This window comes from Galeopterus variegatus, unplaced genomic scaffold (genome assembly GCF_000696425.1).
Source record: "Galeopterus variegatus unplaced genomic scaffold, G_variegatus-3.0.2 Scaffold6692, whole genome shotgun sequence".
NCBI lineage: Eukaryota > Metazoa > Chordata > Mammalia > Dermoptera > Cynocephalidae > Galeopterus > Galeopterus variegatus.
Window position 1 is genome coordinate 59607 of NW_007732803.1, and position 14795 is coordinate 74401.

The following is a 14795-nucleotide window of genomic DNA, read 5'->3' on the forward strand; positions in this document are numbered from 1 at the left end:
AGGTAGAGAGGAAAGAAAGCTTTGCAACAGGGAAGGTGAGAGGCAGTGGGAGCCTGGACTGAGGCACTGGCAACGGGAAGGGGAGGAGACTGCAGAGAGGAGAGAGAGGCAGAATCACAGGACGAGGGGACCGGAAGCTGCAGGAAAGGGAGACGGACCATCTAGACCAACTCAGCTTTGAAAGCAAATTAGACCCTGGTAATTGGACTAAAAAGGGGGGTTTGGAGATTACATTAGACTGGTAGAGGTAACTGCTGCAAATTGACCCTTCATCTATTACTTCTTGCCATGAATTTTCTGTTGAATAGACTAATGAAGTTAATAAGCTTCCCCAAGTAGTTAATCTTTCACAGGAAAAATTTAACAGGTCTTAGTGACTTACCCTAGCCAGTTATAATGTTCTCTCTCCTACCTAGTTCAGTACACGGGACTCCTTAAAATTCTGACTTCTTGAGGCATTCCTAAATGCCAGAATTTCTCACTTGAGTAAGCTGAATATGTAGAGAATCTACTCCCCCATCCAGAAAGTGGAGTTGGCATTACTCTTTTTACAAAGTTGTTGTGGAGTTTAAAATACACTGTATGTTTAAAGGACCTGGCACAGTATCTGGATTAATAAATGCTAGTTTCTGTCTCTTTCCAAAGCACTTTCTTTTTTTATGCATTCATTCAACAAATATTTATTCAGATTTACTATTGTCAGACACTACTAAGGGATGGAGGCAAAGTTGAATTTATTTGTTTATTTATGTTTTTCTGGCCAGTACAGGGATCAAACCCCAGACACTGTTGTTACCCTCACCATGCTCTAAACAGCTGAGCTAACTAGCCAACCTCGACAGAGAAAACAAAGTTACAATATTTTTCTCACTTCTGAGTGTCAAAGTAAATTCTGATGCCCTGCACCAGTGTGCCTGCCCACTAGACTGAGAGCTCCTGAAGACAGAAACGTGCATGTGTCTGTCATCTTTATATTCCCACACCTCAGCACAGGTACTTATTAAATGTATGAATGAACATGTAACCAAGGTCCAAGGAATGGTGCCAAAAATCTAAAAGGACCCAAGTCACAAAATGGGGGTGATCTTGAATGTTCAGACATTACTGGGGGCAATTCCATGAAAGCTGAGTGTCTGCTGAGGTGCTCCTTCCACATGGGGCCCATTACCCTCTGTTAGAAAGGCTGTTGAAGGAGGAAATGACATTTCTAATGGGCAATGATTAAGAGGCTGGGCCCTTAAGAGGAATCAGACATTTATGCACATAAAAAAATTAAGTGTGAGAAATCTTCCGGGAGAGAAGCTCCAAGATGCAAGATGTGAGAGACTGTGTTCTCACAAGTGGGCCTTCCCAGCCTGAGTTAAGGGAAGACCTCCTAAAAGAGTCTTGTAAGTTGCTCGCTGCCCAATGGAGGGGTTAATGTGGGCTGAAATCCAACCTGTGTGCCACTTCTCAAGCTGTGCACCTTGACACAAGGCTGTGGCTGCCCCAGAAGAAGCTCTTTTCTCATTCACACAAATGCCCCACAGTTCACCAAGTTATGCCCCCAAGTTATGGGCATCTGAAAGCTGAAAGATAAGTAGATGTTTTCCAGGCAAAGTTTAGGCCAGAGGAACCAGGAGAGGGGGCCACATGTGTGAGCTCTGGGCATTTAAAAAGCCTGCTGTACTTGAGGAACTACAAGAAGTTTAGTAAGGCTGAGTGTGAAGTTCAAAGGGAAGACTAGCAAGAGTGAGGCTGAAAAGGTATTCATTATAGCTAGCACTTTCTGTGAGTTGACTAAATGCATGTGCTAATAGCTCTCCATGTATTATTTTACTGAAATCACAGAGGTTAAGTGATTTTTCCCAAAGTCGTATGTTAAGAAGTGGTAGAACTATGACTCCAAGCCAGGTTTAACTGCAGAACCTGTGCTCCAATCCACTTGTTCTATCCAAAGATTTGCAGAGGTGGATTGCAAAGGGACAAAACTGAGCAGGGGAAAGGCCAAATAGGAAATGGTTGCAGAAGTGCAGGTAAAAAACGATGGCAAAATGATGGTGGCCTTGGAAATGGAGAGGGGCGGATGGGTTCCAGTGAGATTTAGAAAAAAGAATCCACAGGGCTTGATGATTGTTTGAATATGAAGGGCAATGATGAGAAGAGAAAGGATTCAAGGATGACTCCTTATTTTGTGTTTTTGTGGATGGCATGTCATTTTCTGAGATGGAAGACAGCAAAAGAGGAACAAGTTTGGGAGGGAGGTGAGTTTATGACCTGTTCAGTTGGAAGCACCTGTGGGACCTCCAGGTGGAGATATCCAGGTGACTGTTCAATGCTTGGCCCTGAACCTTAGGAGAGGCTGTATATTTAGCCAACATCAGCATGTAATTAGTAATTGACCCACAATGTGCATGAGATAGGGCACAGAATGAAAAGAGCAGAGGGTTCCTACCTTCATGCTATAGCAGAAAGGCTTTTCCCTAAATCCAGCTGATGAGCTTTGTAAAACAGAATCTGACCCATGATTTGTCTGAATCCTTTACACGAACTATTTTTAAAAGGCTTATAGAGTGTCATAGTACAAACTGGAACTAGAGACCTGCACAAAAAAAGGTGGCTATGAAAAAGTAAAGAATAAGTGGTCTTTACTGAAATTTTTATTTGGTTCAGAATCAAATTTAAACTTAAATATGACTCACTCTGTATTTTCTATAAGAACATATGTGCTGAATAAAATATCAAGATTATTAATAATACAAGGAGCTGCTAGTACTGGGCCAATTCAATGCATTATTCACGAGGGAGAATGAATGGATTAAAATCTAGCAGCAACATCAGTGGAGGCCTTAGCTTATTAATGAGTTCTCTAAAATGTGGCCTCTCATAACTGAATGCAGTTCTTCTCCAATGTGGGCAATTGAAGTTTTCTGTATCTTACATGAAGTGCTATAAAAATGTGACTCTACATCATGCCATCTCAATCTGCCATCACCACGCCCCTGTAAATGGAAATTCTGAGCCACCTTTGTTACGCTCATCGTAACAAGATGGGATTAAGATTTAGTGGAATTCATTTTGTCTCTTTTTTCTTTTAGAAAGCATCACAGATAGTCTCATATGATGTGGCTTCAAAAGACTCAAGGACCACTCACATTACATGTCTGCAGTGGAGAAGGCAAAAATGGAGACTCAAACACCACGGCTCCCATTCTGTTATTAGTCACTCTGTAGACATGTGCCCCTGCTGCAGGGAGTGAAGTGCACCAGGGGGAGTCTCAGCTCCCAAGCCCCCAGCACTCTTGTCTTTCCCCCTGAGGACAAGGCAGAATCATGGCATTTTATGGCTGCTGTGTGATCCTCTGGGCACTTGCCTGGCACACCTCTGCCTATGGGCCTGACCAGCGAGCCCAGAAGAAAGGGGACATTATCCTCGGTGGGCTCTTTCCTATTCATTTTGGAGTAGCAGCCAAAGATCAAGACCTAAAATCAAGGCCAGAGTCTGTGGAATGTATCAGGTAAGACAAGGAACCAAATCCAAGAGTCTCTTCTGGGCGAATTGGAGGAAAGCTGCACCAAACCCCAAATAATTTTTTCAAGCTTGGTTCTCTCTTTTCAAAAATGGTGATTGGTAATCATGCTGAAGCTTATTGTTCCCCCTTTTTTTTCTAAAGAATTTTTCCCAAAAATAAAATATCCCGAATATTGAGTAGAAAAATCCCTGGCCTGTTTAAGCATATGCACGGTCATTTGGTAACCAAGTCATCACTGTTCACCTGGCAGCTGTGCTGCTTAATGGAAGACTAAGTACCTAGAAGGAAATTTTTGGTAGGTCTGGCAAACCCAAGTAATAAAATCCCTCATTGACCTTACATGCCCCAGTGATCAGTAATACTTGAGTGTTAGCTGCCTCACTCTTTTTTTTTTCTTTTTGGAAGGAGTTTAGAGTTGAATGAAATCTCAGTAGTAGACATGACCCAGCCAACTTCAAAATGCAGTCCATAGCAGTTTGGGACTGCTCCCATTGGAAAGTCTTTCTCATAGAAAGATGACCCTCCGCTTCATCCCCCCTCCCCACTCCCCAACACAGAATACATCTATCTCTCTTCAGTCATTTGGAGACAGCTCACATCTCATTAAACCTTTTCTTCTTCAGGCCAGATAGTCTCAGTTTTCTCATCAATTCTTCCATGACATGATTCCCAGACCCCTCACCATTCTGATTGTCCTCTGTAGGATGCTCCATAATCTAATCTATCATGACCCTTTTAGAATACAGCATCCAGAACTAGGCACAACTCTTTCAGATAGGATCTGACTTCTGCAGAGTGCAGTGGAACTGTACTTCACCTCCCTTAGTCTGGGTATCAGAGACCATGACTGTGCTCCAAGCCTCGTCCCATCTTCTGAGGGAGAGTAGGACTTTCTCTCTGAGACTTGCAGCTTCCAGGAGGGACCCAGCACGTTCCCTTGATCTTCCTGATAGCTAAAAAATAAAAATGAAAACTAGGATTATTCAAAAAAACTGGACTTCTGTTGATGTTCTAATGAGAGCTAGTAAATTAGATAACATTTTCACATTTTTCTTATGAATGCAGGAAAACTCAGTGCAGAATTTCACTGATGTTGATTGTATCCTTCACATGGCCCATGTGAACACATACTCTCTTTGTTGTACCCTGCTGGACAAAATTGTGCGTGTGCCACATGTATGCAGACCAAAAATCAAGCAAGAAATTATTGCCCTGAAATAATATGTTTTTAAAAGTTATATTAAAGAAAGATGGTAAACTCAGTTTAACAGTATATATGTTTTACATAAGGAAAAATCCTGTAATATCGCTTAATAACTTTGCAGTTTTAAAACAAATAAATAAATAAATGAAGGAAACATAAAGACAATGACGAAGAGAGTCACATTAAAAGTTAGACCAGGGGGCTGGCTGGTTAGCTCAGTAGGTTAGAGCTTGGTTCTGATAACACCAAGGTCCAGGGTTTAATCCTTGTGCCAGCCAGCCACCAAAACAAAAAAAAAGTTAGACCAGGAACTTTGGGAACTTGAACATACAGTGGAATATAACAGATCTTATTTCTCACCTACTGTCACTGAGTGGAAATAATGAAACTCACAGTGTAAAGGGAGAACCCGCGTAGTTGTTGTTTTTTCCTTTGAACCCTGATATGCTGATTCAGCACATTTATTGTGCCCTCCCTGTGAACCAAGTGCTGGGAGAGTAAAAACTCTCTCACTGACCCTATTTCTCTTGCTAATTTGCTTGATTTTTATTTAAAATAATGTTCCTCTTTGAAAAGCAATGCATGTTCATTTTTTTCAATATAAAGTATAAACAAGTCAAAAGCACTCAATTTTAAAACTCACACATTCCACTACCTAGAAAATAACCACTGCTCGTGTACAGCCTTCATTTGTTTGCTTGTCTGTTTACAAAGATGAGATCATTCATTTTTCTTTCCCCTCTGACCTCCAGAAATGTCATAGTCTAAATCCATGACACTGCAAATCTGAGGTTATTTTTAGGCTCCCACATATTAATATTCTAATCTATTTACATTTTCCCTGGTTCTTTATCTTTTTAAATCTATGCTTACTTTTATTAAAGTACCTCACATCAGCTACTTCAAATTCTTTGCCAGAGGAGGCAGACACAAATTATTCAATGAATTACTAATGATGAACTTTGTTATTGCTCCCTAACTCTGTGTGAGGCACATGCTGATAATTCTGCATAATTATCACTTGTCATTATCTTCACAGCCACCCTATGAGGTAAATGTTATCCCCATTTTACAGAGGACTTTGGGTCTCGAACATACTACAAAACCGAAGATTCAAACTCAGCCTTGCCCAGTCCTTACTCTTAAAAAAAAAAAAAAAAATTGAAACCCTCCCATTTTCTTCCCCTTCTTTCTTCCAGGTATAATTTCCGCGGGTTTCGCTGGTTACAAGCTATGATATTTGCCATAGAGGAGATAAACAGCAGCCCAACCCTTCTTCCCAACATGACACTGGGATACAGGATATTCGACACTTGCAACACTGTCTCTAAGGCCCTGGAGGCCACCCTGAGTTTTGTTGCCCAGAACAAAATCGATTCCTTGAACCTTGATGACTTCTGCAACTGCTCGAAGCACATCCCCTCTACCATTGCTGTGGTGGGAGCAACGGGATCGGGCGTCTCCACGGCGGTGGCAAACCTGCTGGGGCTATTCTACATTCCCCAGGTACCCGCGCCTTCTCGGATGGGATACTGGGGGCAGAGGGTGGGGGACAGGCTTGGAGGGAATGCCATACCCAGTGTCCATGCAGTTGGCTATTTTCCTGTCTCTTGTACAAAAGACCTTTTATTTACTTAGTCAGTGTGCCGTATCATGACTATTTTGGATGTCTGAGACCCCAGTGTCAACGATGTCACTAGACCTTCACTACTCTTCTTTCAAATGTACTTTGTTCAAAACTTTATCTTTTTTTTTCAAAGTGTTCAGTTATTTATTTCTGTTCCATTTCTTTAGCAAATCACTTTTCTTCTGCTTTTACTAAAAGGAATGAAACTATGATGTTTATCCTACCTTTCAAACCCAAAATATCTATCTGTCCCTAATCCTAGTCCCTTAAAGTCTCTGCTTCTCTACTGTCTGAAAGTTGATAGTTTAGCTCAGAGGGAAGCAGGTCATATTTTCTCACAAAACCGGAACTTAATCATTGTCTTGTGCATTCCAGAAATGGAGGATATTCTATTTCATTCAACAAATATTTATAAAGCAAAGATGAATAAGCAGTCTTTACCCTTCAGGAACTCAGCCTTGGTGGGGAGATGGTTGCATTTTCAAATACTAACAATTTACTGAAACAAGTGTGTTAATAAACATTTACTCAGTTGCAATTTTTTCACCAAAAAAAAGGCAGCGAACTTAAAATGCCATTTTATAACCTGATTTTTTCCCCCTTAACATCATAGAGCAAACCTTTTTTCGGTTGAATATTTATAGATCCATGACATCATTCTATAATAGTGAAAAATTGGAAACAACCTAAATGTCCACAGATGGAAGAATCAGCTCAATTGCAATACATCCTTACGTCGAATTTTAAATTAAATTATAAATCACACCTTAATTTATTTTTTCAATGTTTAATATTTAAAATTTGTGACAGTGCCTTTGATAAATTCACATTTCTGTGTTGGAAAGGCTCCATTTCTTTTGGGATAGCCATTATCCCTTTATATACGTGTAACAACAAAGTCTGGTCATCATTTACTGAATCCTTACTTCAGGGAATTAAAGGTGTTTCCCATGGGGAAGCCCTGGCTTTGTAACTTTTATACCAAAATGATCTGACAAAGTCCACATTGGTAAATGTGTTGGGCATATTTAAATTTGGCATATTGAGCAGTATTATTTTAAATACTTAGTTAAAAAAGTTGTTACACCATGGCCAACAGACATAGGATGTAATTACCATCAGATAAAGAAAGAAGATGAAGGGGAGGGTTTTAATTATTTGTGGTTTGGATAAAAGACAAGGTTAAGTTGAATTTGAATTATAAAAATGTTGAGGGGCCAGACCGTGGCTCACTTGGGAGAGCATGGGGCTGACAACACCAGGTCGAGTTAAGATCCCCTTACCAGTCATCTTTAAAAAAAAATGTTGAGAAAACTATAATGACTATCAGTCAAACCAGTATAAGTTTATCTACAGCAGTTGTTTTCTGCCATGGCTGCATGTCAGTATTACTTGGGAAGCTTTAAAAATTCTGATACCTGGGTCTCCCCTGCAAAGGTCATGATTTAATTGAGCTGAGATACAGCCTGGGCATCAGGTGTTTTGAAAGCTCCCAAGGCGATTTGAATGTGCAGCTCAGAGGCCCAGTGGTATTTCTTATGCCAGCCACGCCACCAAGTGGATGGAACATGCAGCCCAGCTAGAACAAATTGTGGTTAGACAGATTTCTGAATCATTCATGAATTCTATGATAAAGAAAGTTTTGTGTGTTTTTAATGTATTTGGTGGTGGGGGGGGGTGTAGCTCAAAGTAGTATTTACTTCACTTTATAGTTTGCTTTCTGAAAACTGAACAAATATTATAAACAAATTCTTTAAGAGAACAAATCCATGAGGGGTATTTTTGTTTTTAATTTTTATTCCCGTAAAACCTTTTTTGGCTCGTTTTTCAAAAGAAAATCAAGATGCAAGCAATAATGGATGAATTTACAAAATGGTAGGTTTTACATTTGCAAAAACCTGATTCAGAAGCCTGTTGTTTGGGTCTCCAAACAGAGCTCTCTAAAAACAATAACATCTAAGTAAATTACTGAGGTTAACCACCTACCTCATGAACTTTTGTGGTAGAGCAAGAGGGACTTATTCTGATAAAAGAAAAAAATTGTTGACTTTATATTACAGCTTCTAAAATCAAAGCTCTTGTCAGAAAAATCATACTTACCCTTTAGCAAGGTTGGCCCAATTTTTTCATAGCCCAATGCCTTTTATGTTTTTAATTCAGAAACAATTCATTGATAAGAAGGAACACATTGGAAAATTTTGCTCAAAAACATTGAACATAGAAAAGCAATTGTTTCTTTTTTTTCTTTTTTTTAATTGAAGCATAGTTGATTATACATATTTGGGGGGTACAGCATTGACTACCATCACCTGTGTACAACATGTGATGATCAAATCAATATTATTAGCATATTCATTATTACAAATCATAATTATTCTTTATGCCCCTTACCCAATCTCTCCCCATCCCCATTCCCACCTCCCCCTTCCACCTCTAGTAACCATAGATTTGTTCTTTCCTTCTGAAAGTTCAACATATTATTGTTGTCTTAGAAAAGTAATTATTTCAGTTGGTGAGGCTTCCCCCTAAATTTCTTCAACTCTTTTTCTTAAGAAATTAAAAGTCTCCCTAGAAAACTAGAGGACAAGAGATATTAAACACGACTTCATTTCCTGGAATAAATTCCATTAAGTGTAAACGTGTTTTGTTCTTCAGAAGAAATGGTTCAATAACTTGGAACCTCCTAACTGGTGAGCCACAATGACACACAGAGTGCTGCAAATGGGCCAAAGCTCCTCAATCTAAGATGTCAGTCCCCTTGAGCTTTGACGTGGCTAGGTGAGGCCTAGGTGGTCAGAGCACCCCGCACAGGGTTGATCAGCCTCCTCCGTTTACCCCATCTTCTGTGTTTGCCATAATGTGAAAAGAAGTTGGGAGGCTGTGCACTAGCTAATGCTTTATATGGTGTTTGGATACTACTTCAGGCAATGATCTCTTGATCAAAAGCAAGGCTTTCTTCCTTTGGTGGTCCACTACCATGCTCAGATACAGAAGTGGCTATGTCTCGGAGAATGGGAGCATATCAAGGAAGCTTCTCCAGAGTTCCTTTTCAGCCTCTAGAAGGTTTTAAAGACCCACATCCAATGCCTGTAAAGTGGGCTCAGCCATTACCTGCAATTGAACAAGGGGAAGGGGTCTGGATGGTGTTCAAACCACTGCAAAGCCAGGAGAGGAGAGGATGATTTTGATGATATTTAATAATGTACCTCATTGTTATGTGGGGCAGGTGAATTGAGCCTCACCAGTTAAATGGCTAATTGAGCCTAAAAGATAAACAGTTCTCAGAAATGACTGCCATTGAAGTTACTTTTATCTAAAGTACTTGTGGGATCTACCATATGACCCAGCTATCCCACTGCTGGGAATATACCCAGAAGAATGGAAATCATCATGCCAAAGGGATACCAGTACTCCAATGTTTATTGCAGCTCTATATACAATAGCCAAGAGCTGGACCAGCCCAAATGTCCATCATCTGATGAGTGGATAAGGAAACTCTTGTAAATCTACACAATGGAATACTACTCTGCTATAAAAAAGAATGAAATACTACCATTTGCAACAACATGGATAGACTTAGAGAAAATTATATGAAGTGAAAGAAGTCAGGCACAGAAAGAGAAATACCACATGTTCTCACTTATTTGTGGGAGCTAAAAATTAATAAATAAATAAACACACAAACAAATAAAGGGTGGGGGTAAGAAGACAGAATAACCACAAAAATTCCTAGAACTATTTAAGTCAAGTGCACAGATATGATGTCGGGGGGAGGGGAGGGGGTGGAGAGGAACGGGTAAAGGGGCATGAAAATCAAGTACAATGTATTTTGAAGGAGTAAAATTAAATTAAATTAAAAATAATAATAATAAAGTATTTGTGGGGGACAGCGGGTAGCAGGGGGCAGAGGGGGAATAGCTGGAGGATGGGAAGAGAGAAGTTAGGCAGAATAGGAAAAAGGAACCCTCTGAGAGTCCTCTGAAGAGCCTTAAGTTTATAACCCATAGGGAACCTGACTCCTTTCAGAGGTGGGTTATGGACAAAATGTTCATCACAGAAGAGGAAGCTAAATGATCAGATCAGAATTTGGACCCAACAGGCAGAAGATGTGTACCTAGATGTATTATAATCAATGAGGCCACACAGAGGAGGTTAGAAGAAATATGAAACAGTTCATAAAGACTGTCCTTGAGTGGATAAGTATATCCCAGTATCGTTGGGTTGATTCTATGGCCCGACCTGCAGCACTGTGAAGAGTCACCGCAGGGAATGAGGATGCTCCCTCACAAACTGACAGGTGCTTGGGTGCTCATGCTGGAGTAGGACAGATTCTGGCTGTCCTCACCCTTTTGTCATGTCTGCAGTGAACAGGTTGTCTATAGTGAACAGCTTGTGTGATAAATGAGACTAAGTTATACTCAAAAAGCCTCCTCCACACCAGCCCCCTCTCACCCAGCACTTCACTCACTCATTCATTGTGTGTTCTTGGTTCTTTCCAGGTCAGCTACGCCTCCTCCAGCAGACTCCTCAGCAACAAGAACCAGTTCAAGTCCTTCCTCCGTACCATCCCCAATGATGAACTCCAGGCCACCGCTATGGCAGACATTATCGAGTATTTCCGCTGGAACTGGGTGGGCACGATTGCTGCTGATGATGACTATGGGCGGCCAGGGATTGAAAAGTTTCGAGAGGAAGCTGAGGAGAGGGACATCTGCATTGACTTCAGTGAGCTTATCTCCCAGTACTCTGATGAGGAAGAAATTCTGCAGGTGGTGGAGGTGATCCAGAATTCCACAGCCAAAGTCATCGTGGTATTCTCCAGCGGCCCAGACCTTGAGCCCCTCATCAAGGAGATTGTCCGGCGCAATATCACAGGCAGGATCTGGCTGGCCAGTGAGGCCTGGGCCAGCTCCTCCTTGATCGCCATGCCTGAGTACTTCCATGTGGTCGGAGGCACCATTGGATTTGCTCTGAAAGCCGGACAGATCCCAGGGTTCCGGGAATTCCTGCAGAAAGTCCATCCCAGGAAGTCTGTTCACAATGGTTTTGCCAAGGAGTTTTGGGAAGAAACATTTAACTGCCACCTCCAAGAAGGTGCTAAAGGACATTTACCCATGGATAACTTCCTGAGAAGTCATGAGGAAGGTGATGGCAGGTTAAGCAACAGCTCCACTGCCTTCCGACCGCTCTGTACAGGGAATGAGAACATCAGCAGTGTCGAGACCCCTTACATGTATTACACACACTTACGGATATCCTACAACGTGTACCTAGCAGTCTACTCCATTGCTCACGCCTTGCAGGATATATATACCTGCTCACCCGGGAGAGGGCTCTTCACTAATGGTTCCTGTGCAGACATCAAGAAGGTTGAGGCTTGGCAGGTACATCCTTCGCTTAGATAGCATGATAATAATGTATAATAAATCAGAGTTGGGCTGATCCAGGCATGAAAGATAGTGGTTACTTCAAAAAGGCAACACCTAAATGAGGCCACTAAATGGAGCTTTGGATTCAAATTCTATTCTTTTCAAACATCTTGAGCCACTGACTTTTGCAAAATTGATAGTAGTTTAACTTGAGTATCTTTTTAAAGCTTTGGCTTAACTGTTCTTTAGTCCAGTGGTTTAGAATACCTGAAGTGTGGTCCCTAAAAGTTTTCAAATATCCCGGAACAGATTTAGTTCTGAGTGGAATGTTTTTCTAATGCCTGAATTAAAGATATTGTTCCCTTGTGAGTAGCAAGCATTTGTTGAGTGCCTGTTACATTCCCCACTCTAGGGGGCATAAAACTAGTGTTTTAGTGTTCAGCCACTTTTGCCATTATATTACTCTCAGCCTGTGCTGAGCCACCCAATGGGTCAGCGAAGCACAAGCACAAACACATCAAGGGCACAGAAAAAATTCTTAAGAGGATTCGATATTGAATGTTTAAAAAAAGAAGCACTGAGTAGTTACCATAGAAAAAAATCAGAACTTAAGTGGAGTTCTTATGGTTATTTTATAGTTTATTCTTGATTTTATTTATTCATTACACATAGGAGAGACATCATAATCTTTTTCATTTTGTAGACCTTCTCAAGAAACAGTCTGGTCAAACTTCTGTCCTACATAGTTGTTCATTTCTTGCATATGTTTGTCCCTTGTTTCTTCAATAAGACCATGTTTTACACTGCTTTTATATTTTCCTTAGTTCCAAACTGACCTATCAGAGAGAGTGCATGATAGTGGGGGCAGGGGGTCCCTGAATTTTAAGTGAATGACCCTGCCTCCAGCTCCCCCATTTCCTAGCTATGTGGTCTTAGGCAAGCCACTGCTCTAAGTCAGTGTCTTCCTCTGTAAAATGGACCTAATGTCTAGCCTACTTTCTGTCCAAGGTTCTTTTGAAGATAAAATGAGATGATATATGGGAAAGCAGTTTGTAAACTTTCAATCTCTAAACGGATGTATGATTATTACAGTAAGAATTTAGTACCTCTAAATAATCAATTAAGCACAAAGTAACTAGAACAGCTTTGTATACAGAACTCAACTACCACAGCCCTTCAGGAAAGCCACCAAGAAACAAAGAGTGTGCAACTTATGTCAGTCATTTTAGAGATCCTCATGAAACGAGAAGCAGTGACGATGTAGGATGGCAGAGTGAGCCAGGAGCTGTAACTTCTGTGCAGGAAACTCTCATTCCCTCATCATTGTTGGCTAAAGTTTCTAACCTCTTTGAGGTATGTAAAGCTTTCTTCCTCACACTGAGCCCTGCCCTGGCAGAGACAGAGGAGCTCTAATGAAGGTCAAAGACTTCAGGAGTCATGATGCTAAGGTGTTAGGAGTTTTAAGTAGGAGGAATAAAGGGACAATCTTTGGGTGGTAAATACCATTCTTTCCTCTCTTCCCTTCCATGTCCCCTGGAAGGAGGAGCCAGCTCTGCAAAACCAAGGTAGGCCTGAAAGGAAAAGAGGCTTCCAGTGGGAAACTTGGCAGTTCTGCTCTTCAGCAACTCCTCTCCCAGACAAGGAAATAAGACCTGGATGGTTGAGACAGAGCTTGAGCCTGTGAGAAAAAAGTCAAGAGTCAGGCTACGGTCACAATAAGGACTTTTAGTTGTATAACAGAAAACACAAACCAAATTGTCTTAAAATAAAAAAAAAAAAAAAAAAAAGGAAATTTAGTGGCTCACATTACTGAAAATCTCAGAAGTATTCCAGGTACAACTAGATAGTTTCACCTTCATCTCTTTGTTCCTTTTTCCTCAGGGTTAGTGGTTTTCAGCCTCTGCTGCAGCTTCAAGCTCAAAAATTCTTGCTGCTAAGATCACCTTACTTTCCAGGATCTCCTGTAAAAGTCACAGAAGTCATGTTGATTGACCAGGACTGGGTCACAGATCCATCCCTGAGGCTAGGAGTCCTCTCAAACAACATAGAATGAGAGTAAGGGGGGAGTGAACCCCCAAAGGGAAATTAGGATGCTATTAAGAAGAGATAGAAGCAAAGCAGCCAAAGTTTAAAAAGCCAACTACACAGACACTTTACCTAATCCTAGTCCAGGTAAAGATGGGTCCTCCTGGCTCATACATGCTCTGTCACAATTCATCCAGGAGAGGAGATGGATAGGAAAATGGAATCATGGGCCGGCCCGGTGGCACACTGCTACAGTGCGCCGCTTGGGAGCGCGGTGGCGCTCCCGCCGAGGGTTCGGATCCCACATACAGACCGGTTCCCGCTCACTGGCTGAGCGAGGTGCGGGCGCAACACCGAGGGTTGTGATCCCGTTGCCGGTCCCGGTCCGGTACGGGCACGACACTGAGGGTTGCGATCTGTTGCCGGACACGAAAAAAGACAAAAAGGAAAAAAAAATGGAATCATAGCTCTAGGAATGAATAAGATGTGGGTATTGGCCAAAATGTCCTGTGTACTTGCTGTAGGTCTCCATTGAGCCTCCAAAACTGAGGCCATTAGGTGAGCATCCCAGAATTTAAGATCTTGGCCATGTCTCTACCTATCCAAAGATGGATCAGCAGTTATTCACTCTCCGTCTGAAGACCTACATGGAAACCTATCACCTATGCAATCTAATCCAAGCGTCTCAGCCTGTAATTCCATGCCTGCCTTCTGTCAGTTCTTCCCTTATAAGCCAACCTGCCTGTCACCCCCTCACAAACCATTTATTAGTTTTTGGCACAGCATCTTTTTGCTTCTGATTAGTTTCGAAATAGCATCTTTGCTTAGCTATATCCCACACCGGAAGGGCCATCAATTTTTGTCTCCACTAGCATTGCCCACCACAAACTTTTTTTTTTTTTTTGTCTTTTTCCGTGTCCGGCAACGGATCACAACCCTCAGTGTTGGCCCCGCACCAGACCGGGGACCGGCAACGGGACCGCAACCCTCGGTGCTGCCCCCGTGCCTCGCTCAGCCAGTGAGCGGGAACCGGTCTGTATGTGGGATCCGAACCCTCG

The 14795-nt window shown here is 41.6% G+C and overlaps 1 protein-coding gene across 1 annotated transcript in view; it reads left to right on the top strand.

Moving 5' to 3' along the window:
- Positions 1-3069: 3069 nt before the first annotated feature.
- Positions 3070-14795, top strand: part of CASR (calcium-sensing receptor) — a gene marked incomplete at its 3' end in the record, with an annotated part of 35942 nt that continues 24216 nt past the window's right edge. The window contains exons 1-3 of the mRNA XM_008591142.1: positions 3070-3497; positions 5916-6222; positions 10843-11727. Of these exons, the coding sequence (XP_008589364.1) occupies positions 3313-3497; positions 5916-6222; positions 10843-11727 (1377 nt within the window). The remainder of the gene's footprint in view (positions 3498-5915; positions 6223-10842; positions 11728-14795) is intronic.